This window comes from Artibeus jamaicensis, unplaced genomic scaffold (genome assembly GCF_021234435.1).
Source record: "Artibeus jamaicensis isolate MK-2021 breed Jamaican fruit bat unplaced genomic scaffold, CSHL_Jam_final contig_3176, whole genome shotgun sequence".
NCBI lineage: Eukaryota > Metazoa > Chordata > Mammalia > Chiroptera > Phyllostomidae > Artibeus > Artibeus jamaicensis.
This window is the reverse complement of record NW_026521740.1, coordinates 7,628,394-7,655,984: the sequence shown is the minus strand read 5'-3', so window position 1 is coordinate 7,655,984 and position 27,591 is coordinate 7,628,394. Positions and strand designations below refer to the sequence as shown.

The following is a 27,591-nucleotide window of genomic DNA, read 5'->3' as shown; positions in this document are numbered from 1 at the left end:
CTTTGCAGCTGAACGTGACTCTGGCATCCAGGAAGTGGGGCTGTGGCATAAAGTTTCTCCTAACGGCCATGTGGCCCAGCTGGGCACTCCCCTGGCTTTAGTGACACCTGGTCTGCTGGGCGGAGAGGAGCAGTGCAGCAGCTGCTGGCAGCTGGGCGAGCCGAGGGGAGCACAGGAGTCACTCTGCTGTGAGGACCGGAGCAACACACTCTGCTGGTGAGTGCATGTCCCCTGACCATCGGTCTGTCTCAAACACTGTACAGACTTGTGTGAAGAAAGACAGAACTATGTGGGGGAGGGGTGTGAAGTTTGAAGAGCAGTTCTTGGATGGGGACTCTGATTTCCCATGCCTTAAATTGTAAGTGCTCAGATAAAAAAATAGTAAGCACTTTAAATTTTCCTTAGGTGAGATCCTTGTTCATTTTAGCAAACATCTTTAATTTCAAGATGGCTTTTGTGGGAAAAAGATTAATTGGAGAAAGCTCCTTGGTTTAAGTAAGAAATTCTGCTGTAGTCTTTGAAGGGGTTTTAAAATTTTATTCAATCAAAAGGCATAGGATCTCAGGCACATTTGAAGCCTGTCTCCATACTCCTGAAAGCATCTTCTAGGCTAGAGACTGGCGTGGGGGCGCCCAGTCTCCTGGCAGACCAGGAACACAGAGCAGCAGCTCCAGACACCGTCTCCTCTAGAGGCTGCTTGGTAGGCTTTGAGAAGGCGTATGAGCACAGTGAAACCAATCTTCATCTGATGGCTGTGAAGACCCTTTTGGCTAGTTCTTTGCTACCACTGGAAACCTCAGCCATAGCCCCCCAAGTCATAAACTCTTCTTCAAGGACCAGTGATGCCAGCTCAGGGGTGCCAACATGTGAATAGGTTGGGAGTGAAATATAGTAGAGGGTTTTTTTTTTTAAAACTTTGGTTTGGAGTTGCCCAGGGCTCTGGATCAGGGCTGTAAATTCTCATGTGTGCACCTGGAGTAGTCCATAGTGGCACAGAAGAGCAGGGGACAAGTTTGAGGCAAAAACAAAAGGCCAGGCCAGTCCATCCACACTCATAGCTGTGTTATTCATAAAAGCCCAAAGATGGCAGCAACCCAAGTATCCATTCATCATCGGATGAATGGACAAACAAAATGTGGTATATATAGTACACGTAATGGAATATTATTCAACCTTAAAATGGAAGGAAATTCTGACACATGCTACAACAAAGGTGAATCTTGAAGACAAGGTGCTGAGTGAAATAAGCCGGTTACAGAAGGACAGATACTATATGATTCCATGAGAGACAGAAAGTAGAATGATGGTTGCCAGGGGATGAGGGAGAGGGGATAAAGAATTAGTGTTTAATTTGTATGGAGTTTCCACTGGGGAAAATGAAGAAGTTCTACAGATGGCTGGTACCAATGGTTGCTTAATGCCACTGAACTGCACTCTTAAAAATAGTTAAAATGGTAAATTTTATGTTATGTACATTTTACCACAATTAAAAAATTTGTTCATTCTCTTAAAAAATAAAATAAAAGCCCAGGCATGGGCTGAAGTCTCTGCCTCTCTGTAACCTCCCCAAAATCCATCTGAGTCCACTGAGGGGCTCCAGAGCTGAGCTGAACCACAAAACTTCTGCCTGGACTCTATTTAGAAGAAGTTTCTCGGCATCACGGTGGGTGAGCTCTGGAAGCCGTGTGTGGTGGATTTCTCTGGAGCTGGCAGAGGGGGCTCAGGGATATGGGTTGAATGTGCTCATTCTGGGGCTGATGTCTGGGTTCACCCTGCCCTGTGGCCCTGAGGGGCCCTCGGTAGCCCCTCGGACCTGGGAGAAGGCGGGAATCACTGCTCTTGGGAGTCTAGTCTCCCCAGTTTATCAGCTGTGGGACCTAGGGTATGTCAGCAAAACTCTTTTCCTCAGTTTTCTCACCTGCAGCAGGAGTAATGAGGTAGCTCTTCCTACCTCGCAGGGATGTTAGGATTTCCAAAGATAACGCATAAGGAAGCACCTTGCAAGAATGAAATCCTGTCCACACGTCGAGTTACTGGCCTTCCACAGGTCTCACTCTCACTTCCTCCTTCTTGTTTCCCTTTTATCCTTTTCCTGTGGGGAGCTCTTGTAGTCAGCGTTTGCAGACCTTTGGTCTGGACTGGTTGATTCTAGAAGGATTCAGATTCGGCCCGGTTCTCACCGTTCCACACTGTGAGGTTCCACTTTCCTCCCTCTGGGTCCCTGCCTTCCCTCCACGCTGTTTGGTTAGGTCGCCTCGAACTCCGGCTTCACTGCGAACACGCCGCCACAGTCCTGGGGGGCGGACCCCCAAAAGCTGCCGACCGTGGGGCGAGCTCATGAGGAGACTTTGAAGATTTGCAACGAGTCACCCATCACCGGTGCTGTCTGTGACTTCCAGTCAAGATTGCGGAAGAAAACTAAAATGAACTTGCTCACACTGTCAGGTCTTAAAAATAGAAAGGAAAAAGAAGCCGCGGGCAGGGCTGCTGGTCCAACTCTGAGACCCGCAGGTCCGGAGGTGGGCGGGCTGTCCTACGAGGGCCTCAGCAGGCTCCGGAGAACAGCCCCAGGTTTCTCCCTTATTTAGAAGAAGTTTGAAAAGGAAATGAAATTGACTTCGATGTCTCAGGGGGGGAGAAAAAGCCTCTGAAGTGGGAGGATTATTTTCAGTTAATTCTCTTCAGCAAAGTAGCTCTGTCGGAACCTGAGGGCCCCTGTGCCCAGCGCTGCGGATGGGGCCTTAAGTGGCCACGTGCTCCCCACTCCGCCCCCTGCCCCCGGGTGAAACCACCAGAGGGTTTTTTTTTTTTTTTTGCATTTATTTTATTTTGAAAACGTTCAGGTTTCGTCCCACCAGAATGCAAAGTTATAAAAACTGACACGGACTCTCCTCGCAGCTACTTGTGACCAGAGAGAAGTCACCTGACCCAGTCATGTTTTGGATTTTCCGCCTCTGCAGTGACGAGATGTTGCCTCCGTCCTGAACGCGGCTCAGAGCCACACGTGGTTTTCGGCATCGCTTTCCTGTCTGTCGCCGCCAACTGGCTCTGTCACCCTCACTCTGTACCGCTCGGAGCCTCGTCGGTCTCTTCGCCCCGCCAGAGATCCCGGGAGGTCCAAGGAAGAGTCTCGATGTGAGAGCGACGTGGAAGCACTGAGGACCCATGTGAAATGAACTTTTATGTTCGTGCTGCCTGTTTCTGCCTTTCTGCTCCTTCCTTCTCTCCGACTTCAGTTCCTTCTCTTTTCTCTTTCTCCCAGTCTTCCTTTCTCCTCCCTTCTCCCTCACGCATCCCTGCTGAAATAGGTGCTCCCGCGCATGCGTCAGGGGGCGGGGCGAGAGCGGACCGGAGCTGGAGCGTTGGACTCTGGGAAGGCTCCAGGGAAGACAGGGCGGTCGGGTTAGGTGGAGGGGAGGAGGGTCGGCGCTCCAGGCAGAGGGAGCCGAGAGACCACAGGCCTTTCAGGGACAGTGAGCAAGTCCTGATGTGAGGCTGGGCCGCCAGATCAGGGGAGTGACCTCTTCCTCTGTGGAGATTGGACCCCAGCCCGACCCCAGCCCAAGGGAATGGTGTTCTGAGAAGGGACTGGTCACTAGTTAAGAGAAAAAGGAGAGGCTGGACTGGAGGTATGTGACCAAGGAGATTGGAAAGTGGTGGCGGATGTTGTCGCTGCCGAGTGTTGACCCTCACTCTGCAGAGGATGGAGGCACATGGACGTTTTGGAGAAGACACAGAGCTTTTTGATCAGTGCACTAACTTGACTGGAGATGTGGGTGAGCCTTTGGTAAGGGGGCCCTCCGGGAGCCCTCCGGGAGCCCTGGGAGAGAGGTTGTGGCCCTGCTGGGATTGGGAAGGGCCACTTCCTCCTTTGCTGTCCAGGTCGGTGAGGGCCCTTCTGGTCTCTCCTTTTCCCCAAAGGATGATAAATCATTCCTCACCTGTGTTTTGAAAACACGTGTTTATACCAGAACTGTTGTGCCTATCATCATAACTTATGGCTTATTTTTTATGTTTTTTCCCTCTGTTTTCCCAAATAGGTTGTAAATGAATTGAAATGAGACTGTATTATTTTGTTTTTATAGAACTGGGTTGCAGCTCAGTGCTGGGTGCCTCCTGTGTGATCAGTATTTGTTACACGAGTGAGTGAGTGAGTGAATGAATGAATGAATGAACAAACTAGGATGGTGGTGCTGTGAGTGTAAAGGAGACGATGGTTATGGAAAATGTCCAGGAAGTAGAATTAATGGCCAATTGGATGTAGAAGTGAGAGAAAGGAACAGTCAAAGGTGACTGAGGTTTCTTCTCTGGGTGGATGCCATTCAATGAGATTCAGAACCCAAGAAAAAAAGTATATGAGGAGAAAAGATAATTTCAGCTTTGGACATTTATGAAAGAAAAATCTATTAAACTCCTCAGCTAGACTAGGCACTATGCCAGATATTGCTGATTCTGAGGCAAGTAAGTCAGAATGCAGTTCACAGGTTCTTGAAAAATATTTAGATAAATGACAATTCACTGAGTCATAACAGGTGTGAGCAAAGTGGCTAGTGGAGTTGTAACTCATTCTGTCTGTGGAGTTAGCAATGACCACTTTGAGTTGCATTTGAGCTGAATCTTGAAGTTTGCCAAACCAGAGCACATTCCAGGTAGAGAGGAAAGCACAAACAGAAGCACAGTGGTGAGAATGTTCTAGAATACTTGGGGAGCAGGGAGAGATTCAGCATGGCTCTAGAAAGAGCGGGTGGGCAGTGAGGTGGACAGGGACCCACACTGCTTTGGGATAGCTCAGCAGCCTGCTCAGCAACTGGTGCCTTTCCTGTCGACACGGGCTCAGAGGGTATTTGTAAGCAGTAGGCGACATGGTCAGACTTGTTCTAGAAATACAGTGCTGGCTACAAATGGGGGTGGCACCAGATGGGATTTCGGAAGGGAGACCTTTGGAGGTGGCTGCTGGGCACTGTGCATGGGATGAAGAAGGCAAGACTGAGGCTCGGGTGGGGCAGGTGGGCAGTAGGAGATGAGTATGACAGGGGCCAGACTCAGCGAGGGAGGACACTGGGCCTCTGTCCTGGGCCCTGGGTGACATGTCTTTAGGCCACCCACACAGACCCATCTATGTGGAAATACTTACTGGAAAACTCTGAAGTTAAGAAAAAACCTTTTTAGTTTTCAATCAACCTTTCACTCTTAAAAACTGTTAAGGACCCCAAAGAGTTTCTGTTTATGTGGGTTCATCTGTCTATCTGTCTGTCTGTCTATCTATCTATCTGTCTAATCTATCCATTATTAGAAACTAAACTAAGAAATTAAAACATATTCATTCATTTTAAAATAATAAACCAATGACATTAATATAAATGGCATATTTCTATGAAAAATAACTACTTTCCAAAACAAAAAATTTATAAGAAGACCGGTACCAATGTACATTTTTGTAAATCTCTTTACTATCTGGCCTAATAGAAGAGAGCTAGAATCTCATAGCTGCTTCTGCATCAAACTATCAGAGTATCACAGATGTGTAGTCTCTGGAATACTTCATGGTACACTCTCGAGAGGAGGGCATTGTTATGGAAACAGATTTTAACTTTGCAAATTCCCTGAAAGGGTCCTGGGTGCTTCCCGGTTTCCCTGGACCACACTTTGAGAACCACACTGAAGTAGACTCAGCAAATGTCTGGTAAATTACAGTGTTCTGAGTCCCCATAACATTTGATTCAAATAACACATGTGACAGTTATTTCACAGATAACCGTGTGTGCCTGGTGCTTAGTAAGGGACCTGAGCCAGAAGAGCAGTTGTGGGCTCATTTATGTAGGGGCTGGGGAGACATGAGAGGGAAGAGAAGAGGCCTGGGCAGGACCTCACCATTGAACAAGTGAGCAGAGGTCAAGGAAAGAACTGGAAAGACTTAGGAAGAGACTCGGGACAAGTTGTGCAACCTAAGGGAGAAGAGAGAGTTTCAAGCAGGAGGTTTTACAAACATTTTTGATTTAAAATAACAAGGTAGAGAGTTGTCCACAGTGTCAAAAGCAATGGAGAGGTTGTACAAGGTAGGGAATGGGAAGCCGCTATTGGACTTGGCAGGGAGGGGGTCACTCGTGACTGTGGAGGGCCGTTTGGGGGTTCCGGCAGTCAGTGGGCCCAGGCAGAATTGGGGGTGGCAAATGGGGGCAGCAGAGGCCTCTCTGTCTAGGAGGTTGGCTGAGAAATGCTCTTCCCCTTCCAGCCCCTGTCCCTGTCAGTTCTGTTTGGGTGCTAGCACTGTAGGGGGACGTTCGGCGTGAGGATGAGAAGCCAAGCTGGGAACCTAGAGGAGAGATGGGAATACTGCAGGGGGCTCCAGTGGGAGACTAGGAATTGAAGGTCAAGACCAAGATCGATGGGCACAAATGTTCCATGGTCCATGGTTTGTAACCAGAGAAAATGGAGGACAATTTAAATTTTCATCATTTGGCATGTGACTAAACTCCATCTATCCATCCATCCATCCATCCATCCATCCATCCATCCATCCATCCATCCAACAAATGCACTGAAGTTCAGGTGTTCCAAGCTTCTGTTCTAAATGCTGGAGATACAGGGACTGCAGCACAGATAAACAGGTGTGGAAAGAGTTACCAAACTCATTTTTATTAAGAAAAGCAAGTTGCTCAACATCACATACAGTATTACACTTTATGTAAAAACAATCCCCCTAAATAATATATGTGTGTATCTGTTACATATGCAAGGAAATGCATAGAAGAAATGCTGGAGGGTGTGGACAAGTACTCAGCAGGAGGGACAGGTGGGATTGGGGTGTATATGGAGAGACAGTATGTCCCTTTAGTCTTACACTTCTGCATTGTTTCAGGTTTTCAGTCAATTTAATTTCATGAATTTTCTAAATGGTTTTTCAAAAATGTTGTTCTTTGTGAGTAGATAAGAAGGGGACCCAGTCTGTCCACAGTGTTCCCGCTGGTTTGATCATCTTTTTGTAAACATCTGGCTGCAGGCCCTGCCTGCACAACACTCCCCTGCCCCCCCCCTCCAAAATGTAGGCCAGGCAGTGATGCCTGGAGGAATGGATCACATTTGAGTTAGGACCTTTCATTCTAGTGGTTCAGTATGGTCTGAATGAATTGCTAGGGAGAGCTGAGCCAGTACACAGAGCTGAATTTGGGCACATTTGCTGGGAATAAAATTTACTAGGGGACACTTTCCCCTGTTTAAGCCAAGGAACTGTATTAGTTTATTAGGGCCGCCATAACAAAACACCGCAGACTTGGTTATCTTGGAGATATACATATGGTATTTTATATAATAATATATACTATTCTATAATAATATTTTATGTTATTATTATTGTATCACAGTTCTGGAGGCTGGAATTCTGAGACCAAGGTGTGGGCAGGGTCGATTTCTTCTGAGGCCTCTCTCCTTTGCTTGTAGACGGCTGCCTTCTCCTTGTTTCTGCACTTGGTCCTCCCTCTGTACCCACCCGTGTCTAAATCTCCTTTTCTTACAAGGACGCCAGTCCTGTTGGATCAGGGCCCACCTTAATGACCTCATTTTAACTTAATTACCTCTTTAAAGATGCCATCTCCAAGTATAGTCACATTCTGAGGCATTGGAGGTTAGGGCTTCAAAATATGAATTGGGGTGGACACAAATCATCCCACAACAGAGCCTCAGAAACATTTCTTCGGCCTGTGTACAAGTGTCCTGAGCCCTGGGTGGCCTTCTCAGAGGCCCTTGGTGCCTCTGGCTGTGTTGGGGGGTGGCTCTGTGTGGGGTGAAGGCCTGGGAAAGAGTGCGCTAGTAGAAGCAGTGTGACTGCATCTGTGGCTGCTCAACCACACTGAGCAACTGAAAATCCCCACGGGGACCAGGCGTCCTCAACACGATTTCCTGACAGATAAGGTGTGGAGGGAGCACAGATCGATTGCCCTCAGTAACCTGACAGCCAGGCTGCCCAGAAAACAACTGATGGATGCTCTTTCTCTTTAGCTCATGCTGGTGGGGCTCTGCCAGGAGGAAGCAGACAGCAGGACCCTTGCCAGGGGCCTGGCTGGCACAGCATGGAGCACTCAAGCAAGATGGAGTTTTTCCTGAAGCTAGGCTACAACCGGGAGGACGTGCTCAGGGTGCTGGACAAACTGGGCGAGGGCGCCCTGGTCAACGACATGCTGCAGGAGCTGATCCAGACAGGCAGCCGCCCCGGAGCCCACCAAGGCAGCCCTGCACCCCTGCTGGTTCCCCGGGGCTCCTGCGGGACCCCGGACTCCACCCAGCGTGGGCTGAGGACTGACCCTGAGGAAGACTGCGGAGACCTAGCCAGTTCCTTGAGACCCATTGTGATTGATGGCAGCAACGTGGCAATGAGGTATAGCTTTCTTCATTCCATAGTGGAGGGGTGGGAGAACTGCCCCTCTTTTCAGTGGTTTGGTCCAAACAACTTGGGGCCGGTGGATGGGGCTTTGAATCCCTCTTCTACCTCTTAGTAGCTGTGTGGCCTTAAGTCTGTCACTTAACCTGTCTGAGCCTCACTTTTTCCATCAGTACTGTTAGTATAAAACCTCCCTAGAAGGGAGCTGCCCAACATGCCTAGGACAGTACCTGCCACACAGCAAGGGCTCAGCAAGTGGTAGCTGTTATCATATTAACCCCAGGAGAGGCCCTTTTGTGGGGAAGGCAGTGGATGGCTGCGGAGGAGCGGCTTCTTGTCTGGATTCTGTCCCTGACCAGCTGTGTGATTCTGGGAAAGCTGTGTTTCTTAAGTTTCCGGTTCTGAGACACAGGCCACTAGATAGGACTTCTGCTTCCTTTTGAGGGTGTGAGAATCAGACGGGAAAATGTACTTGAACTTCGTTGGAAGCCCTCTGCTGGGGTTATGTGAGAAGGGGTGGTGGTGTGGTTTCCTAGCTGGGTTGGAGAGGTGAGCTCATGGCCCGAGCCTGCAGACTTGGTGGTTAATAGTTGTGTGTTTTGGTGATCAGAAGGTCATGCCCTGCCTCATTGTCTTTCCTGGAGGCCAAGTTTAGCTGTCAGAGAATCTCTGCAGCCTCCCCAACACTCCTCGCTGGGCAGCCTCACCCAAACAAGTGCATTATTCTACTACTTGGCTTAGTGACAAGGGGGCAAAGGGCAGAGCCATAGGAAATTGGTCACTCACAGCTGCAAATAGATACGCTTCCCTTTTCAAAAGCTCAGCCGTGGGTGGGAATCGAGAAAAACCGTGTTACAGCAGCACTGAAGGTGTCAAGAGGGCCCCCTTTGTCTGACAGGCCGGGTGGTTTTCTCTGGGGACTTGGTCACACTTAGCATTTGTCACGGCAGGACCTAAGTTTGGAATGGCTCACCCCAAGATGGCTCAGCCTCAGGGGCTGCTCCTACATGGCCTGCCTGGCGTGTGTGGGGTCCGCCTTAGCCAGCCGGGGCTCCCTGGGCTTGGTTAGGTCTAATGAGCCCTTCCTTCTCCAGGGCTTAGAAACTGGTCCTCGGGGGTTTCTAGGACCTTCAAGCACAGGCTCTTAGCCAGCCTGTGGGATCTTGTTTTACTCAAGATCTCCGGGGGAGATAAGGGACTTTTAAGAATCCAGTAGGTTTTGAAGGTCCTAGATAGAAGGTCTAAGGGTTGTGAGAGGGGCCCTGGCCACTGTCTGGTCTGGCACAGCTCCCTCTGAGCATTGATAGAAATGTAAGAGGATATGGCTGCAACCGAAGACCTTTGCAGGCCAGGGTTTTCAGAAGCGCTGAGATTCCAGATCAAAGGAGTAGAATGGCTGTAGGAGGAAAAGACTCCTTCAGGTGCTGCAGGAAAGTGTAGGCGTTCTCTCTCTGAGGACCAGATGGTTTTTAGGAATTGCTGTGCTGGGGTGGCGGTGGAGGGTTTCCTTTTGATGAAAGTCTCTGTTGCTGCTTGGAATTCAAATTGCAACCACATCCTCTATTTGCACATGAGCACGCCACGTCCTGGTTGCATCCACTTGGTCCCCCCTCTCATAGCTCCCACGATTGTAATCAGATTGATCCCTTCCAGCTGAGTCTGTGCAAGGTACAAATGACAGTCATCCCTCCAGATATTATTAAAGGTCTGTCACACCTGCTGCCTACAAGTCTCCTCAATCAACCAGAACACGTGCATTTGTAATGTGTTCTCAGAAGTCCAGCATAGACCTCGATGGGCTGAAATCAAGAGCCATGTTCCCTCTGGAAGCTTCTTGCTTTTTCTAGCTTCTAGAGGCCGTCTGCATTCCTTGGCTCATGGCCCCTTTTATTGCCAAAGCCAGCAGTGTCCTGAAATGATACATAAATGTGGCATGTGTGTTCATGTGTGTATTTCTCTGGGCAAAAGATCCACAGCTTTCAGTAGGTACTTAAACTGTCTGTGATGCCCCACATGAGAAGAACCACTGATGTCGAATGAGAAATTACAGATAATGCCACGCTTTATGGGAGGCACTGAGCATGGGTCCTCCATTGGCACAGAGAATGTTAGAGCTTGGACACCTGACCTTGGCTGAGTGAGGAAGAAGCTCAGGAAGGGACTAGATGGGCTTGGCCAAGGTCAACACTGGCTCTGTCAGGTCCTGGCCTCCACCCCTGTGCTCCAACCATCCCATGTTGTGTAGAAGCTTCCATGGGCTTCTCTCCTCAGAGCTTCAGAATGTGCAGCCTGAGGCTGTGTGTAGTGGCTGAACCCAGTGGGCCTGGGGCGACTGCTTGGCAGCTGGGTCACTGGCCAAGTGCCTTGTAAAAGAAGTGGAGTCTATGTGTTTGGGGCACACAGATGGGCCTGCTTTATGAAACACGTACTGTCGTCAGCCCATTTAAATAGAACAGCACCACCAAACTAAAAACCTTCCATCTCTTCGTCGTAACAGCAGAGGGAGTCCATTCGGCTCTGGTGAGCCCGACGGATGGCTTTGTTTGTTGTTTCAGAAAGGATGGGTCAGCTTCAGTGAGGATTCTAAGTTGCAGTGTTGGGAGTGCACAGACGGGACCCGGGAAGCCAGACCTTCTGCCTGCCCCATAGTTTGGGTGAATCTCTCGTGTTTCATGTAGACAGCCAGGTCAGAGGCAGGGGGTGGAGCAGGGAGCTGAGAGTAGGAAGACCTGAGTTGTGACCCCAAACCTGGGGCTGTCCCGTGAAGCCCCCTGGAATGAACAGAAGCTCTGTACCTGCGCTGCTCGTTATGGTGGCCACTTGCCGCTTTCGACTCCCTAGCACCTGCAGGGTGGCTGATGTGACTGAATGGATGCATTTTCATTTTTTGAATTAACTTGAAATGAAGTGCCAATAGCCTCCTGTAGGGAGTGCGTATTGGGCAGCTCTAGCCCTTCAGCTTGACAGCCATGTGACTGTGGTGTGACTCGCCTTTTTTGAACCCTATTTATGTGATTATGAGGTCAGACTAAATACTAATAATCTTAAAGGGTTTTTATCTCTAACATTCTAGGAATTAAGGTGATTATTTTATGCATGGCTTGAAAGAAATGAATGCATTTTTCTCCTTCGACAGAGGTTCAGAGAGAGCAAATAACTGGGCCAAGGTCACAGAGCATTAAGTATGGACTCTGGATTCCTTGCTGTTTCCAAAGTCCTGCATTTCCTGCAGCACTGTGTACCTCTGGCTTTCCACATGTCCAGCCCTGGAAAGGGTCTCACCCAGGCGGGAGACCCTGACGCACACAGGCATTTATCCTGGGGCCAGAGTCTGCCCATGGTGACCCCTGGACTTGGACTTGCCGGCTCCTGACAGGATGTGCTAAGCCTCCCATCCTTCACCAGGGCCCAGGGGCCTTCTGCAGGACTGGTGCCAAGGATACCTCTCCTGCTGCTGCCCACCTTCTGGGGACCCTCAGGGCATCAGGGTGTATTGCATGATGGCTCTGAGCGGGTAGCATCACAGAGACTGGCTTCCAAGTACAATCCTCACACCTTCAGGGTGTGTACATGTTGCATGTGTGTGTGTCTGCATGACAGAGGGAGATTGAGCTGCATACTGTATACCTGGACTTTAGAAGAATGTCTGGGAGGTTTTAAAAATAAGGTGGCTTTCATTGAAAGCACATTACAAGCCACATCACGGTGACTGGGAAGGACACTGGTTCTCACGTGACAGCCGTCACCAGCATTTCCGTGCTTGGGGCAGGCAGGGGCACAAGTGTTGCATATTCCGTAGGCAAATTTAGGAGAGGCATGATGTGAAGGATCAGTGTGGGGGAAATCCACCTGATAATTTCACATCCTCTTACTGCCTTGGGCAAGGGTTTCATTTGAATGTATCTTCATTTGGGGTAGAGGGATTTTTTTGGGGGGTGCTGTTTATGTTTCTAACCTCAGCAGAATCTGGCTCTTTTGGAAGGGAGTAGTCTTCCATGGGAGAAGCAGGCCCACTGTGGGAGGTCTTGGTCTGGCCCCTCTCAATGGGTTCCCAGTGGCTGGTGTGCTCCCGGGCTGGGGGCCAGTTCCCTCTGACCAACGCTGGCCTTGGCCTCCGACCTAAGTCTGCACCCAGTCCTCCGTGTGTAGGGTGATGGTGCTCACAGCAGTGCCCACTGCCCCGTCTCTTCCTTCCGACCTGGGCTGGGGGGGGGGATCTCTCGGTGAGAAGGGCCATCACTCCAGGTGCAGAGTGCTTACAACTTGACCCCAAATAAGAAACAGACAGTGGGGGTCCCTCCCATGTCATACCTTGAAGGGCCCGTTCCGTGAGCCGCTAACTTCTGCAGAGACTTCTTGGGCAATAGTTGAGGACGAAGTGGTGTCCCAATTAGGCTGTCTGGTTACTGTAAATGGTGACACCCTGATTGTGGCTGTCCTGCACACGACTGTCGTGTAGGCAAAATTTGTCTCAGGCACCACCCCACTTCCCCTTACCGCTCTCCCTTTATTCAAAACCTGCCACTCTTGTTTTCTTTTCCCAGGGCCTGGCTCTCAGCCTGTTGCCTGATAAACTGGTTCACGGGGACTAGTAATAAGCACTGAGCTCCCTCCCCAAAGCGCAAGCCTTTGAGCAGCAGCTAAACTTAGGCCTCAAGGAAGCTGCTGCCTGGGTCGCAGGGGCAGAGACTGGGGAGGGGCAGGGATAAGTGGAATCCATGTGGGCAGGGGAGCAAGCGTTTGCAGCCCCGAGAATGAGGCTCTGAGGTCTGCTGCCGGGTCAGCGAGCTGGGCACCTTCTTTGCTTCAGTTTCCTCAAGGGTGAAATGGGACGAAGGTCACTTTCTCAAGGGCTTGTTGTAATGATTAAATGAGGATCATGTGCAAAGTGGCCAGGTACACTGGGCTCTCTGCCAGTATTAAGGATGAGCTCCAAGAAGCAGGGGTGAGCCCTGTCTCGTTCACCTTTCTCCCAGCGCCCCTCCCAGAGCCACGTGAAGTAGATGTGCACAAACAGACTTGGGGTGCGTGGGGAAGCACAGGTGGAGGGCTGCCTTTGGGTTGGGTACTTCTCTGTGTGCGGGGAGTGGGCTCCCGGGGTGGCCACGAGTGTTATTGCTTGACCGGGGTCTTCGCTGGCTCCTCTTAGAGACGGACCCCCCCATGGCGGGAGCTGACTCCTGCCTAGGGCATTGAGCTGGCAATTGCCCAGAGCTTTCTGTGGCCTGAAATAGGGGTCGCCATAATGGGGTTTGAGGTTGGCAAAAAAAAAAAAAAATGTGGCAAGGATGGAATAGACCATCTTCCCATCTCAAAGGATACCAGAGGCTTATGAGTAGGGTGTGTGGGAATTCAGTTCTGCAGAGCAATGGACCCGCATGTAAACCTTCTATTCCATGCAGACCAACTTAGGGGGCGGGAGGGTCAGCTTGGACTCCCCTGTGCCTGGAACCAAAGCTGGAGGAGAGGACACGTCCTCGGGAGGGAGGGAAGAGTGGGCTGTGATGGGCTACGGGCTTCCCCTGGTCTTAGCGCAACTCATCTGCCCTTTGGAGACTCTTGGCTGAAGGTCTGCATCGTGGAGTCTGGTGTGAGAGAGGCCACGGGGCCAGTGCTTGCTGCACAAGGCTAACGGGGGCGGCTCTTCCTGAACTCTTGAACTCCCGAACCTCCGAACCCTCCCGTCTACATGCCCCCAGCCAGGGCCACTGCCAGCTGGGGTCCTGACTGGAGTCCCCAGGACCCACACCGGCTCGCCTCTGCCCCCTCACAGGGATTGGGGTCAGTTTCTCTCCCTGTCCCCCAACCACATGCCCATCAAAGGTATTAGGGGGAAAAGGTGGGCTTTTCAATGGTGTAGTCACAGAACAGAGAACAATCAAGAAGCAGTTTTTGAAAGAAATCGTGGTAGTGACATTTTACTTGAGAACGGACTGAGGACAGACTTCTCTGCAGCCACAGATGCATGTGTTTGGGGTGGGGGGTGTCAGTTGTTCACATTACTGCTTCAGTGTGCTCAGGCAATAGATCCTATTTTCTAGGGCAGATATAATCTCTTCCCCACCTTTTAGGTGTGGGGAGGGGCAAACTTTAAATTTGCCAGTTTGGGATGTTTCGGCATCTCTGAATTCTTGGAGACTCAGGCTCTGTGTTTCCTCCCCCTCCCCTTGTCCTCTCCCAAATGGCATCTGGGGGCTTTGAGACCTGGTGTTGGCTGGGAGAGGGCGTCTCAGGGTCTCCCTCTGTTGCAGAGTGGCAGGGCTGGCCTGGCTTCCAGGTGGCTTTTGAGTCATACTGGCATAAAGGGCTGTCTCTCCCATGGGCCTCTTTTTCCATCGCCAAGCCTCAGGCACCCCACCAGGTCTGCGGGTGTGCAAGGGAGCAGGCGTGTTGCCTTTGATCACCTGTCAGCCACTGTGGCGCTGTGGGGTGCTGTGCCCACCAAGACCATGATTTCTGAGAGGCTTGCAGCCTGCCCAGGCTGTGCTGAGGCTCGAGCCTTCGGCCTCCTCTTCACATCCGTCCTGATGTTCTGCCATTTCCCCTCTCCTCATGGCCCAGTTCGGGGGAGCAGGCCTGGGGGATGCAGGGCTGAGGACCCTGTGTGTGACCCGCTGTCCTTCTCCCTCCATCTCCTTTGTTTTTTCAACTTCCGCTGGGAGGAAGGGGCTAGCTTCCCACTTCCTCTTTTTACTTTATTTTTTAACAACAGAGACAGCTCCACTGATGTTTTCTCCTTACCGTTTGCCTCACAGCTCAGCCGCAATGGCCAAAGCGCTGTTTTCTCTAAACTGGAAGGCACAGCAGACGCAGGCAGCCAGGCCTGGTTCCTGATCTCCCGGAGCGGAAGGAGCTTAGAATTCTGTCTCCATCGAGCCCGACTTCCAATACTGTTTGGTCATGTTCCCAAACACTCCCTTTTCCTCTTCACAAACCTGGACCTCCCCTAATCCCCTCTGAGGGAACAGCAGGAGAGGCCACAGACTAAAGAAAGCACAGAAATGAAAATCCGAAGTGGCATCCTCATTCAGACTTGGGCTGTTTCTGCAGGCCAGGCCTCTTGGGAGCGTCTGAGGGTCCTGGTGACCCCTGGCTCTCCACATTCCTACCCTGCCTCTCCCATCTCACCTCTACGACTGTCCCCTTTGCTCACCCCACAGGCTACAGTCACACAGTCCCGTTTTTGGTTCCAAAACACGCCAAGTCTTGCCTGCATCAGGTTTTCCAGCCAGCTCTTTCCTTTGCCTGGGTGGTTTCTCCTCCAGTTGCTCACAAGACCAGCTTCTTCTCAGTCATTTATTTATTCAGCACATTTTTATTCAGTCTGTACCAATTGTCAGGCCCTGTGCTAGGTGCTGGGAGCTCACTGGAGACCAGAGGAACCGTGTGACTTAGGGAGGGCCAGACCTGATTCCTCCCCTGGTGAGCGTGACCGTCCAGTGTAATGAGCACCAGAAAGGAAGGAGGAGTCTGGTGCTGGAGGACTCATAACAGGGAATCCCACGGGCTTTAGAGTTGGGGAGGTGCCTTTTTAGAGCAAGCAGAGAAGAAGCCAAGGCCTGAGGGAGGAGAGGGATGGACTGGCCAAGAGGAGAGGACAGGCTGGTGAGGCAGCTCTGTCGGGGGAGTGGAGGAAGGTGCAAGGGCAGGACAAGGTCCGGATGAGGTGCAGGTGGCTGAGCCTGAGGCAGTGAGCACCTAGTGATCTCATCTTGAGGCCAGGCTGCGTCCCATTCACAGCTAAGTCCAAGTGGCTTTGCGTTCTCAGTCATTCAAATCGATCCAGCAGAACACCACTGACCTCACTAAGTCCAAGGGTTGTTTCCAGACCTCCTCGGTCCTTTGCAGCAGCATTCGGCTGCCTCCTTCCTGTGGCTTCCACGATGCAGCACTCTTCTGGTTCACATCCTTTCTCTCTTTCTGCAAGATTGCCCTCCTCTACCTGTGACCAGCTGTTGAGTTCTAGAGTGTCTCCAGGGCCAGCTCTAGGCCTCCCACTCTATCTCCACGCAACTGTTTCCATGCTGCGGCTTCAGCTGCTGCTTGCACCCACTGTTTCCACACTCATCTCCAACTCAATATTTGTCCACAACCAAACTTGGGATCTTTCCCTGTAAACCCTGTCCTCCAGAATTCCCTGTCTCAGTGAAAAGTTCACTGTCCAGTTACACAAGCCAGATGTCTATATCCAATCACCACGTTCTGGAGATTTTGCCTTCTAAATATCTCTCAAGTTCACCTACTCCCTTATGCACCAACACACACTTGGCCCAAGTCACATCCATTTTTGTCTTGATGAATACAACAGCTTCTTAATTGGTGGTACCCCATGCCCACTCTTGCTCCCTCCCAACTTATTGTGTTCTGTGCTGCCAGATTGAACTTTCTGAAACATACAGTGGATCACATCATATCATATCACATGTACCCCCAATCTTAAAGCCCTTCTATGACTTCTTGTCCCTCTTAGGAGCAATCAAAGTCTTCAATAAGGCTCACAGGCTCTGCCTGGTCTTGAACCTCTTCTCACACCCCTCCCTCCTTCCTGCCATCATCAGTGTCTTTGATGGAGTTTATGGGGCATGTTGACCTCCTTGATTGGACATGAGGAGACCAATAGCATAGTCACAAACCTCTCTTAGTGTGAGTGTTCTGAAGATGACAACTCACATCCATGTTATGTTGATTCTTATTAGCTTCAGTTAGTAAGAGAATCTGGTCAATTAGTCCTTGGAATGCTGTCACCCTGGAGTGCAAGACCCTCTATAAACCATCAGAAGCTACGTGGTTCCAGTTAAGAGATGTATTTTGTGCAAAGAATTAACTATTTTTAAAAATGTAGCGTTGTCTGATTCCCATTGATTATGACACCACGATTCAGGATATTCCTGGGGGAAATCACTCTCTAGAACCCCTTTCTATGTCTCTACAGATTCTTTGTTTTCTCATTGTAGCCATGGAAATAAAGAAGCCTTCTCTTGCCGTGGCATCCAGCTGGCTGTGGACTGGTTCAGGGAAAGAGGACACACCTACATCAAAGTTTTTGTCCCGTCCTGGAGGAAAGAACCACCGAGAGCTGATACCCCTATTAGAGGTATGCGGGGGCAGATACATGCTCACGAGGTACCAGTCACCTTTCCTTGGTAGCACTCCTGACTGTTATTTACAGTCTGTTTTCCACGTGGCTATTTGTTCGCTGATGTCCATCTTCCTTACTGTTGTTCTAGGAGCGCCGTGAAGGCACGGACTCTGTGTGCTCACCTAGCATAACACCTGGCATTGAGTAGGTGCTCAGTACCTCGTTGTTGAGTAGATGAATGAACAAATTGCTTTATTTTTTAATGTGAATTTACGTTTCAAAAATAATTATGTTTTACAACTGTTAACACTACAGGAAGATCGGATCTGTATCTACCCCTCATAGGATCTGAAAGAGACATTCATTTGGCCTGGTGATGCCATATTTATTTATTGAATCCATAGTCTAGTTTCTTCATTTAAAAAAAAAATGGGAGACAGAGTCCAGGGAATTCTTTATTTTTAGTTCTTAGGTAGGATTATTTAAAAGTATATAACAAGAAGTCAGATGCTGCGCCATTAGCCTTGTTTCAGCCAAGTCCGTGAGGGCAGGGTTCACCTCCTGGTGATTCTGGGAGATTTCTCTGACTTTGTCTTCCAGCCTTTTTACCCCAAATTTTTGCTTTTAATACCATAAATGGTTACCAATTGCTTCTACTTCTCTTTTGGAGTCTCTATTTTGTAGATAAAATGCTATTCTTATCTTATGGATACAGTATCTTTTTCACCGTCTCTGTGATAATTCTTTACTATTTCTATAGACCTTCACAAATTATCTTAGGTTCCACAAATTACATTTATTTTCTCTCTGGTCAGTTCCCTTCGTTCACCTCTGCTTGTAGCTCTTTCTTTTTTGTGCTGTTGTGTCTTCCTCTCAAAAATCTGGTGATCTTTTGGTTTCCAGTTTTTACTTCTGAGTAAAAAACCAGATTGGTTAACTAACTATTTATATACATACATATCTGTGCAGTTGCCGTCGGCTTTCTCTCTTAGAATGCGGACCTTTCGCTGACGGTGGCGCCGCCCGCTGGTGCAGGGTGGGCAGGCAGCTGGGCGCCCACAGCCACCACACTTCCGGTGCCACGGTGATGACGCTTTTGCTCTAGGGCAGCAATTTTCAACCAGCGTGATGCAAGCAGTTTTAAACACGCCATACCTGACACCCACTAGTCATCCAGTGTGTCATGGCACACCCATGTTTTAAAAATTCTTGCAGCCCATTGGTCAGAAATTACTGCTCTAGGTGGTCAAAGGCCACCTGGGAACCTCCGCTTCCCTTTTCCTCGGGCGTAGGGAAAGGGGGGTGCAGCTGCCCACGGGCAGCCCTTCCGTTAGCCCCCTTTGGTTTTGCGGACTCCCTTCCCCCTTCGTGGTGCCTGGAGCCCGGGGGCTTTTCAGAGAAAATGGCTCCAGCTCCTCTTCAGCCTTCTTCACACATTCCTGTCTGTGGCTCCTTTGCACTGCAGGGTCAATACGATTCTATCTGCTTCCTATCTTCCAAAAATGTGTCCAAATCCTCGGTTTGCTACTGTCCCCAAGCCCATTAAAAAAAAAAGATTTTATTTACTTATTTTTAGAGAGAGGGGAAAAGAGGGAGAAAGAGAGGAGAGAAACATCGGTTGGTTGCCCTTTGCACATGGCCCATATAGGGGTGGACCCCCCAACCCAGGCATTTGCCCTGACTGGGAATTGAACCCGTGACTTTTTGCTTTTGGAAGGAGACCCAACCGACTGAACCACGCCAGTCAGAGCTCCCAACCCATTTTTAATGTGATCGAGGGTCCCCTCCCGCTTTGTACTTTTTTACTGCCATTTCAGTGGGATTATGAGGAGCAGGGCGTGAGTACTTGCATCCAGTTCTCCATCATGAACTGGTCGCCCCAGACTACTCTGCATGGTTTGGACGTGGGGACTATTCTGTATGGTCTGAGCAGCTGTCAGCAGCTGTGCAATATTTAAATCTAGTGTGGGTGAAGAGTGGGGAAATCATTTTGGGGTAGGGAAGGAATTTTTAAACAAGCTACAGCAAGTGCAAATGTGTGGGAGAAAGATTCATAAATTTGACTACATTAAAATAAAAGCTTCTGTTCATTAGTGTTACCACAAGAACAGTAAAATGAAAAGGCGCGCCTCCAACTGGAGATGCTAGACATCACATATTCCCGATAAAGGATGACTGTCCAGAATTGACAGAGAATGTTAGGGAATATCTCCAGATTAATAAGACAAAGACAAAGGACCAATAAAAAGATGAGCAAAATGCATGGATAGGTTTTTCAGAGAAAACATAAATTGGCCAATAAACATGAAAAGATGCTCAATCTTGTTAGTAACTACAGAAATGCAAAATCAAACCACAACAAGAAGACACTTACACCCACCAAGTTGGCTAAAATTAAAAAACCTGAGAATGCCTAGTGTTGACAAGGTCGTCTTGATGCTGGGTTGGGCTGTTGGGTATAACCTGGTGTAACCACTCTGGAGGACCACCTGGCATTATCTTGTAAAGCACCTTTCCCTGTCACTCAGTCATATCACTCCCAGAGTGACACCCTTGTATTTCTATACCCAGAGACTTACGTGCAAAGCTGACAGCAGTGACTGTGTCACTGTGGCCAAACCTCACCGACACAGTGTTAAATGACTGAGGCAGAGAGAAGCCAAGAGCCCTCTTGACCTGCGGCAGCTGGCTTATTCTGCTCAAGACCTCCCCCCTCTTCTGATGTGTTGAGTTATAGGGCAGGGGAGGCGGGATTTGGCTCAGAGGGGATCCCCGAGTTGCCAAATGTGCTCTGTGATCTTACAGTGATTCTTAGGGGTGGGCAGTCCTCTGGGAAAGCTGCTACATGCTGTCCCCCGCCCTGTGGCCCCCAGAGCAGCACGTGCTGGAGGAGCTGGAGAGGCAGGAGGTGCTCGTGTACACGCCGTCTCGCAAGGTGAACGGCAAGCGCGTGGTCTGCTACGATGACCGCTACATTGTGAAGGTGGCCTACGAATGGGACGGCATCATCGTCTCCAATGACAACTACCGTGACCTGCAAAGCGAGAACCCTGAGTGGAAGTGGTTCATTGAGCAGAGGCTGCTCATGTTCTCCTTCGTCAACGACCGGTACGTGGTGGCCGAGGGGGCCTGGCACGGCTGGGGTAGGGGGTGACGGGAAGAAAACCATTTCACCTAGTGAGGCCCCGCGGGGCTGGCCGTCACAGGCACACCGTGCTGGAAGCAAAGGATGCCCAGGCACAGGGACAGCTGGTCCCTGGTCGCCCTCTCCGCGCCCCCAGGCTGCACAGCCTCAGTGTCTCTGCGTCTCCTCACTTTTGTGACCAGCTTTCTCCGACAGGGCCATGTTGCCCCAGCTGTCCGTGACCCTTCTGCTCCCTTGTCCACATCGGGCTGGTCCAGCACAGAGGTGTCCAGCAGGTGGGCCAAGCATGGGCTTGGGGGCACCGTAAACTTTTTGTTTTTATCTTGAAAGAATCTAATACTTCCAATAAAAGCACTAGAACAGATATTAGGGGAGAAATCTGAATTTTGTTGTACTTTCTCCCGCTGTTTTTGTTTTCCTTTTTTTTTTTAAGTTTTCAATTTTAGAGTGCAGTAGGCAGCAACGTCTTGGGGCTGTCAGGATCTTGGAACTGACTCTGTTTCAGTACCTCTTGGTAGAAATTTTCAAGAGGATCTGCTTGGTGCATCTAACTCCTAGCTTGGTTCCCCTGCGTCAGGTCCATCCTGGACTCACCAGCTACTCGAGAGCCACAAGGCACAAGTGCATTAGCAGATGTTGGGCGAGGGCCCCTAGACCGAGCTAAGCTGGGGAGAAAGCAGTGACTGATCCACTACAAACGTGCTCAGGCACGTGGAGGGCACGGCCTAGGGCCCCGCAAGGGTGGTGCGGGTCTGAGACTAGCACAGGGTGGGGTGAGGTGCGGAGGGCGAGCAAGCCGGGACTTCACTCCCACCTTATTTGTGTTCCAGGCCATGAGGGCTCGGTCCTCATTTTGGGCTCTCCCACTGGCTTTTGGGAATGTGGTTTGAGACAAGCTCCCCGACTCTGTAAAGGCAGGCACTGTATCTCATGTGCCGTGGCCCACACATGCTTGGCACATCACGGGCACTCAGTAACTGGTTATAGATGAGGGAGTGGCCACAGTCTGGGGAAGGGAGAAAGGGGAGGGAGGAGGCGACATGTCAGCTGGGTCCGGCCACTTGCACACGGCAGACCAGCCCCTGACCCAGAAGCCCGGGAAGCAGCCTGGTGTGGTGGAAAGAGCTGGGGCCTTGGGAGGCAGGAGGTGAGGCTTCAGACTGAAGCTCTACCATTACTGGCTGTGTCATGGGGAAATCACTGAGCCTCACTGAGCTGAATGTTCTTTATACTGCATGAACTGTACTTGGATTAATCACATGTCTGAGATGGTTGTGGGGTCGAGAGAGAATTGTACCCAGTTATTCTCAGGCTAGGCCAGGAGGCAGGCCTCCAGGGGATGCTGTGGCCCCCACTAGCCCGTGGCCACTACAATTGTAGAGGTGGAATACGCCCTGAGCCCCAGGCCAATGCTCGTGGCAGCTACCCTGTGGTAGCCCCTGTGGTCATTTGCACATACACAAGGCTGGTGGCTCCCTCCCCCTGGCTTAGGCCTGGAGGACTCTGGCAAGTCTGGTCTCTGTGGGTTCCAGAAAACCCTCACTGAGGTCGGAGAGATCATGGCTGCCTCTGGCCTGCTGACAGCCCGGGGCCCAGGCCAAGGTTTTTTTGACGCACAGGCCTCTGCTGAGGGTCTGCCAGAAGGTCGCTTGGCTGCCAGAGGCAGAGCCCGCCGGCTTGCCTGTGGGCGCGGATGCCTGCCCCAGCGCCTTGGGCACGTCCGTAGGGCCCTCTTAACCCGCTGGCAGCTGTGAGGCCGGGAGAGAGCAGGAGGTGAAGCCTTTGAGAACTTTTAATAACCGCAGTGGGCGGCTCCCCAGATTCTTGGTTGGGGCCCAACTCGGAGAAGCCAGCTGTGTAGCTGGGATCTGAGCTGCAGAGGCTGCTCAGGATCGCCCAGCTCCAGGCCAGCCTGGTGGACAGGGTCTGCAGGGTGGGACCCTAGGGGGACACAAGCTTGTAAACACAGACCCTCCATTTAGAATCCCCAACCCCTCCAGCAGAGCCTGTTTGCGACCTGGGCGTGTCCCCTGGGGAACAAAAGTATTCCTATAAAAAGTGGGTGGCACTCAGCCAGGGGAGTTTTCCTCCTCAGGAATGTTGTTTTCCCCTTTGAGCTGTGAGCCCCTTGAAGATGCACTCCCTTCCTTGTTAGACCAATGCCAGGGAAGAGGGAAGGGGCAGGCAGGGTCAGGGTGGGTCAGAGGTCATGGTCCAGGTCAGGCAGCTGGGAGCTGAGGCCTAACCCACCCAGAGCCCCAGCTTTGCAAAGGAGGCGTAGGCCTGCCGGGGGGCGGGGCTGGGATTCGTAGCTCTGTGGACTCCTAGAGGGTGTTCCAAACTCTGTAAATAGTGATCCTCACCCTGTATGTGCCACAGCTGTGGGGGCGACGCTGCAGAAATGGGGTGTGAGCCTCCGGGAGCTCAGAGGATGAGGGCTGTTGGTAGCCCCTCGGAGGTCTCCGACCTTCTCTGTCGAGGACAAGGGGAGGCAGCTCAGAGTGGCTTTCAGAGTACGACCCAGGGGACCCAGAGCAATTATGCCTCTGTTTGAGAAGATAAAAATCACATGGGCATCGTTGACATGCAGATTACCGAACAACTCGAGATTCCGAGTAGGTGGGTCTGGTAGGAAGCCAGGGACCTGCATTTGAAAAGGACTTGCTGGGTGATCCCAGTCCTGCCGGCTGGAACCTCAGTGGGAGAAAGTCTTGGAGGAGGCCCAGGGGCTGCTGTCCTGAGGTTGGTGAGAGGAAGGGTTGTGCTGCTTCAGCTCCCCATGACCCCCTGGGGGCAGGGAGAGCCCTGGCCGGTAGCCTGCCTGAGGCTGTGTCTAGGGCTGCCGCCCCCTCGCTGGGTGCTCACCACGCAGGTGGAATTGTTCAGTCCCCGTTGCCCCCCCTGTGCTTGTTTTCCAGGTTCATGCCTCCTGACGACCCCCTGGGCCGCCGGGGACCCACCCTGAGCAACTTCCTGAGCCGGAAGCCAAAGCCCCCAGAGCCGTCCTGGCAGCACTGCCCCTACGGTAGGTGACACCCTGCGCCTCGTGGGCCCTGCTCAGGGCCTTGGGTCTTAATGGCAGTTTCCTGGCAGGGCTGTTCTAAGGATGATCGACATCCGCATGCCTGTCGCATGGAAGTATTTTTTGGGGGCGGGATACAGGGGTCACACACAGGGCAAAGCCTGTCTGGGAAGCAGGGAGGTTTTGTGCTCCCCTGGTCCCCTTTCTCCGTCCCTGCACCCTGGTTCTGTTCTGTCCCGTGAAGCTCCACCCCCAACCCTGCCCCTTATGGACGTAGGTCAGTGCTTTCTGTTCAGAGGCTTTTGTCCAGAGCCCTTCCAGGAGCCGGCCTTCTCGGCAGCTCTCACAAACTTGCTTTGGCAAGTTACCTAATGTCCCCAGGCCTTGGCTTCTGTGCCCACAGAAGTTCAAAAAGCCGTAGGTGATAGGTAGAGTCACTTCATGTGAGAATTAAGGTGACATACATTTAGGTCTGTGCATTCTGCTGCCTTTCACCCTCAGAGGTGCCCAGGTTGTGATGAGAATTGTTTGATCACCTGTTAGGACAGTCTGTCGGGAGAGGGCAATGGTTAGCACAGGGATGTGGACACACAGGGAAACTGAGGCAGCACTGGAGACACAATCCTAGGCCATAAGTGCCCACTGCCCTCTTCCTCCTCCACCCCAAGCTTGGCATTATCCACAGGTTCCTGGGAGAGTGGAGGTGGTGGCCATTGGATCGAGACATTGGTCTCAGTCCCTGGCCAGAGGGAGTTTCTCAGATGAACACTGGCCCACCTGATACGGAGTCACTGTGCCCAGCGCCCCATAACGCAGGAGGCGGGCACTGCGCCCTGGTGCGGGTCCACAGGGTGCAGTGCCCGCGCACCGTCCCCAACCCCGTCCTGCCTAATCCTGATAACTCTGAGGCCTGGGAGCTTTACCCGCACCATCTTGGAGAAGAAAGGCTGCAGGGCCCCCGCACCAGGCCACACAGCCTCTCCTGCCTTGGGTCTCACCCAGCGCCCTGTCTCTGCCCTGCCCCTTCCAGGCAAAAAATGCACCTACGGCATCAAGTGCAAGTTCTACCACCCTGAGAGGCCGCACCACGCGCAGCTGGCAGTAGCTGACGAGCTTCGCGCCCAAACTCGGACCTGGCGGGGCGCGAGCGCCAACGAGGAGCGGCCAAGGGGCCGGAGGGAGCACCAGGGAGTCCCCGCGGCTGCCTGGCCCGGCCCTCGGGAGCCTGGCACTCGCAGCCTACCCTCAGCCAGGCGGCCTGCCGATGTGGTGGACCTCGAGGACGGCCTCTCGCGGCTTGCCTTCAGCGATGATCCGGGAATCCTCAGGGCGCCCTCGCCAGGCCCCGGCTGCGGCCTCGCACCCGGGTTGCGGGACTGGGTGGCCCCTAGGCCTTCGTTGTGCCTGCCAGTCTCTCCTGGCCTCCTGAATCCCCAGAGCCAGTCAGGCCCGCTGGTCCAGGCGCAGGCTGGGGATCCGGCTGGGGACCGCCCTCGGGACCCGCAGAGTGACCTGCTAGCCCACCGAAGGGGGCCTACCGATCCATGGGCCCTCCATCATGGGGCCACTCGGTTCCCGGGACGCTCAGCCTGGGCGCAACTGGGCTGGGGTGAAGGTGCCTTGTGGGGGCCCTTGGGGTCAGCAACAGGGGCCCCAGCCAGTGAGCAGGACTCACGGGCGCATGCGTACACAGCGCTCTGCAGCATCTTCCCGCCCCACCAAGTGGACCGGGTCATGGCCCTGTTCCCCGCTGTCTCTGACGTCACCAGGCTCATTGACCTCATCCAGAGATGCCAACAGTCTGGTTCGCCCATGGGAAACCCCTAAAGAGTGAATCCAAGCCACCGCCAGTGATGTCCCTGACCAACCACTTGGCCTGTGGTTGCCCGCTTAACACCTGAGTCGTCCCACCTGCGGTGAGCGGCCTTTTTTTAAGGACGGTCAGGGAAGCCAGCCTCTTCACCGTCACCCATGCTCACCATGGCACTTGGTGATTTGTTGACGACGTAGGGCTGCTGCTGGAGTTCCATGACCTCCAGGGAACTTGGCTACCTCTGTGGGGGTGTGATTTCTCCTCCTGCCAGAGGACTGAGTCCCACCCGGCTCCCAGGGCTCGTCTGGACGACTCCGGGCTGTTTCCGTCAGCCTGCAGTTGGGACCCACAGACCAGTCACTAGATCAGTGTAGCGGGTCCCACCAGAAATGCAGTGGAGCAGGCAGTCTGGGAGCATACACCATATAATCAGGCTGAGCACACATGAAACTCATTTGTTATGTGTGTGTGCCTGTGTACCCATGTGAATGTAATGTGCGTCATGGGCAAAAGTTTGAGAGAGCCTGATAAGTGGTCTTGAATTTCATTGCATCAGATTGTGTTCAAAGCTGGTAGTCAGTTGGCCAGTGGAGGCTTTGGTGTTTGTGGTTGTCACATGACCTTTTTCCCTTACAACATCATGCGGGCAGCACAGAGTTCCAGCCTGGTGTTTGGGGAGCCACTTGTCACTCTGATGTGCCAGTGCTGGTCTTTGGAGGTGTGGCAGGGGCACATCGTCCCGACGTCCTGCCGGCACGGCCTTCACCCCCTGCACACAGCATACACACATGGACACAGCTGGATACCTCATCTGACTCAGGGACAGGGGGTCCAGCACAGGCCCTCCACTGACGGAGGCTTCTGAACCACACCTCACAACCCGGACCCTTTTGCTCAGAAACCTCCAGATTGGTTGGAGGCGAGCTGGGATGAGACTCAGTAGTGGAGGCTTACTGCCACCTCGCACTGTGACTGTTTTTTCCAGCAGCTACTGCTTTGAATTTTGGGGAGAAGTGATTCACCCATGTGCAATGGACATGAAATTACCATTGCACATGATGTTGCTGGAGCATGGACCCTGTGTCCTCCGGCATCTCTGAGCGGCATCCGCCCTTTGGTTCTGGGTTACGAGTCCAGCTCTGCAGGTCTGGGCTGGCTTGTTCGTGAAGGAACTTGGTGGCTGGGCCATGGCAGAGACTGTGAGGCATCTCCCATTGGAAAACCAGCTCCAACTCCTGCAAGCTTCCTGCAGACTGTCAAGAACGGGGGAAGCTCTTCTTGGTGTGTTACTGGCTGCACTGTTGGTGTAGCCCAGGACGCACCCCAGGAGAATCTACTCCTGGCCCTCTAATTCATGGTCATTGCTGCCATTGGAGATATGGTGATGTTGTGTCTGTCTGAACCCATGCACCCTTTTAAACTGGATTCTTAACATGGCTTCAGACAGACCTGTCCCTTGCCTCCCCCCCCACCCAAACTACCTTGTTATATGGGAATCCAGGCCTGAAGAGGGGCCATCACTCTCTCTAGATAAATTGGATTTCCTCTTGGTCTTTCTTTCTTTTGGCAATTTCTTTTATTTTACTTTATTATTTTTGGTGTTTTTGATTATTTTTTCTTGTGACATGACAAGCTTATTTTAGAGCTGCGTTTGTCTCCTGATGTGGACTCATTGCATTGCTGATTTACAGGTAGAAGTGTGTAAACTCCTTCCTGAGAGGACAAGTTTGAGTTTTAGTAAGCTGTAAAGCTATTTCATTTGGTTGCTGTGACTAAGACAAGCACAAAACAAGTGAAGAAACAGCACATTTCAATGTAATCCCCTTTGGAATTTTTTCCAAAGTCTTGGTATGTCTTTGTGACACAAAACATGGATGAACCCTGACTGGTGTGGCTCAATGGATTAAGCACTGGCCTCTGAACCAAAGGGTCGTCAGTTCGATTCCCAGTCAGGGCACATGCCTGGGTTGCGGGCTAGGTCCCCAGTAGGGGGCACATGGGAGGCAACCACTGATGTTTCTCCCCCTCTCTTTCACTGTCCCTTCCCCTCCGTCTGAAAATTAATAATAAAATCTTTAAAAAAACATGGATGGGACGGGCGAATGAAATGTTCTAAGCTGCATGGCTCTTACTGTGCTCCAGAAATAAATCACTTTTA

At 51.7% G+C, this 27,591-nt stretch overlaps 1 protein-coding gene across 7 annotated transcripts; it reads left to right on the top strand.

The window, feature by feature from the left end:
- On the top strand, positions 1-27,591 carry ZC3H12D (zinc finger CCCH-type containing 12D). 7 transcript variants are annotated; one of them, XM_053663452.1, is made up of 7 exons: positions 1-216; positions 2,961-6,608; positions 7,996-8,371; positions 17,329-17,468; positions 20,327-20,561; positions 23,517-23,623; positions 24,651-27,591. In XM_053663452.1, the coding sequence occupies exons 3-7, from the start codon at positions 8,067-8,069 to the stop codon at positions 25,445-25,447; spliced, it is 1,584 nt and encodes a 527-aa protein (XP_053519427.1). In that variant the 5' UTR covers positions 1-216; positions 2,961-6,608; positions 7,996-8,066; the 3' UTR covers positions 25,448-27,591. The 7 variants fall into 7 exon arrangements, with proteins under 7 accessions (XP_053519427.1, XP_053519426.1, XP_037012726.2 ...); XM_053663451.1 differs by having other exon boundaries at positions 2,899-6,608; XM_037156831.2 differs by having other exon boundaries at positions 1,527-3,135.

Bases quoted from the DNA above. Each gene is read 5' to 3' on its own strand.
- ZC3H12D (XM_037156830.2), top strand. From the start codon at position 8,067: ATGGAGCACTCAAGCAAGATGGAGTTTTTCCTGAAGCTAGGCTACAAC. The intron at 8,372-17,328 runs GTATAGCTTTCT...TTCTCATTGTAG, and splicing joins GGCAGCAACGTGGCAATGAG to CCATGGAAATAAAGAAGCCT. The intron at 17,469-20,326 runs GTATGCGGGGGC...TGTGGCCCCCAG, and splicing joins AGCTGATACCCCTATTAGAG to AGCAGCACGTGCTGGAGGAG.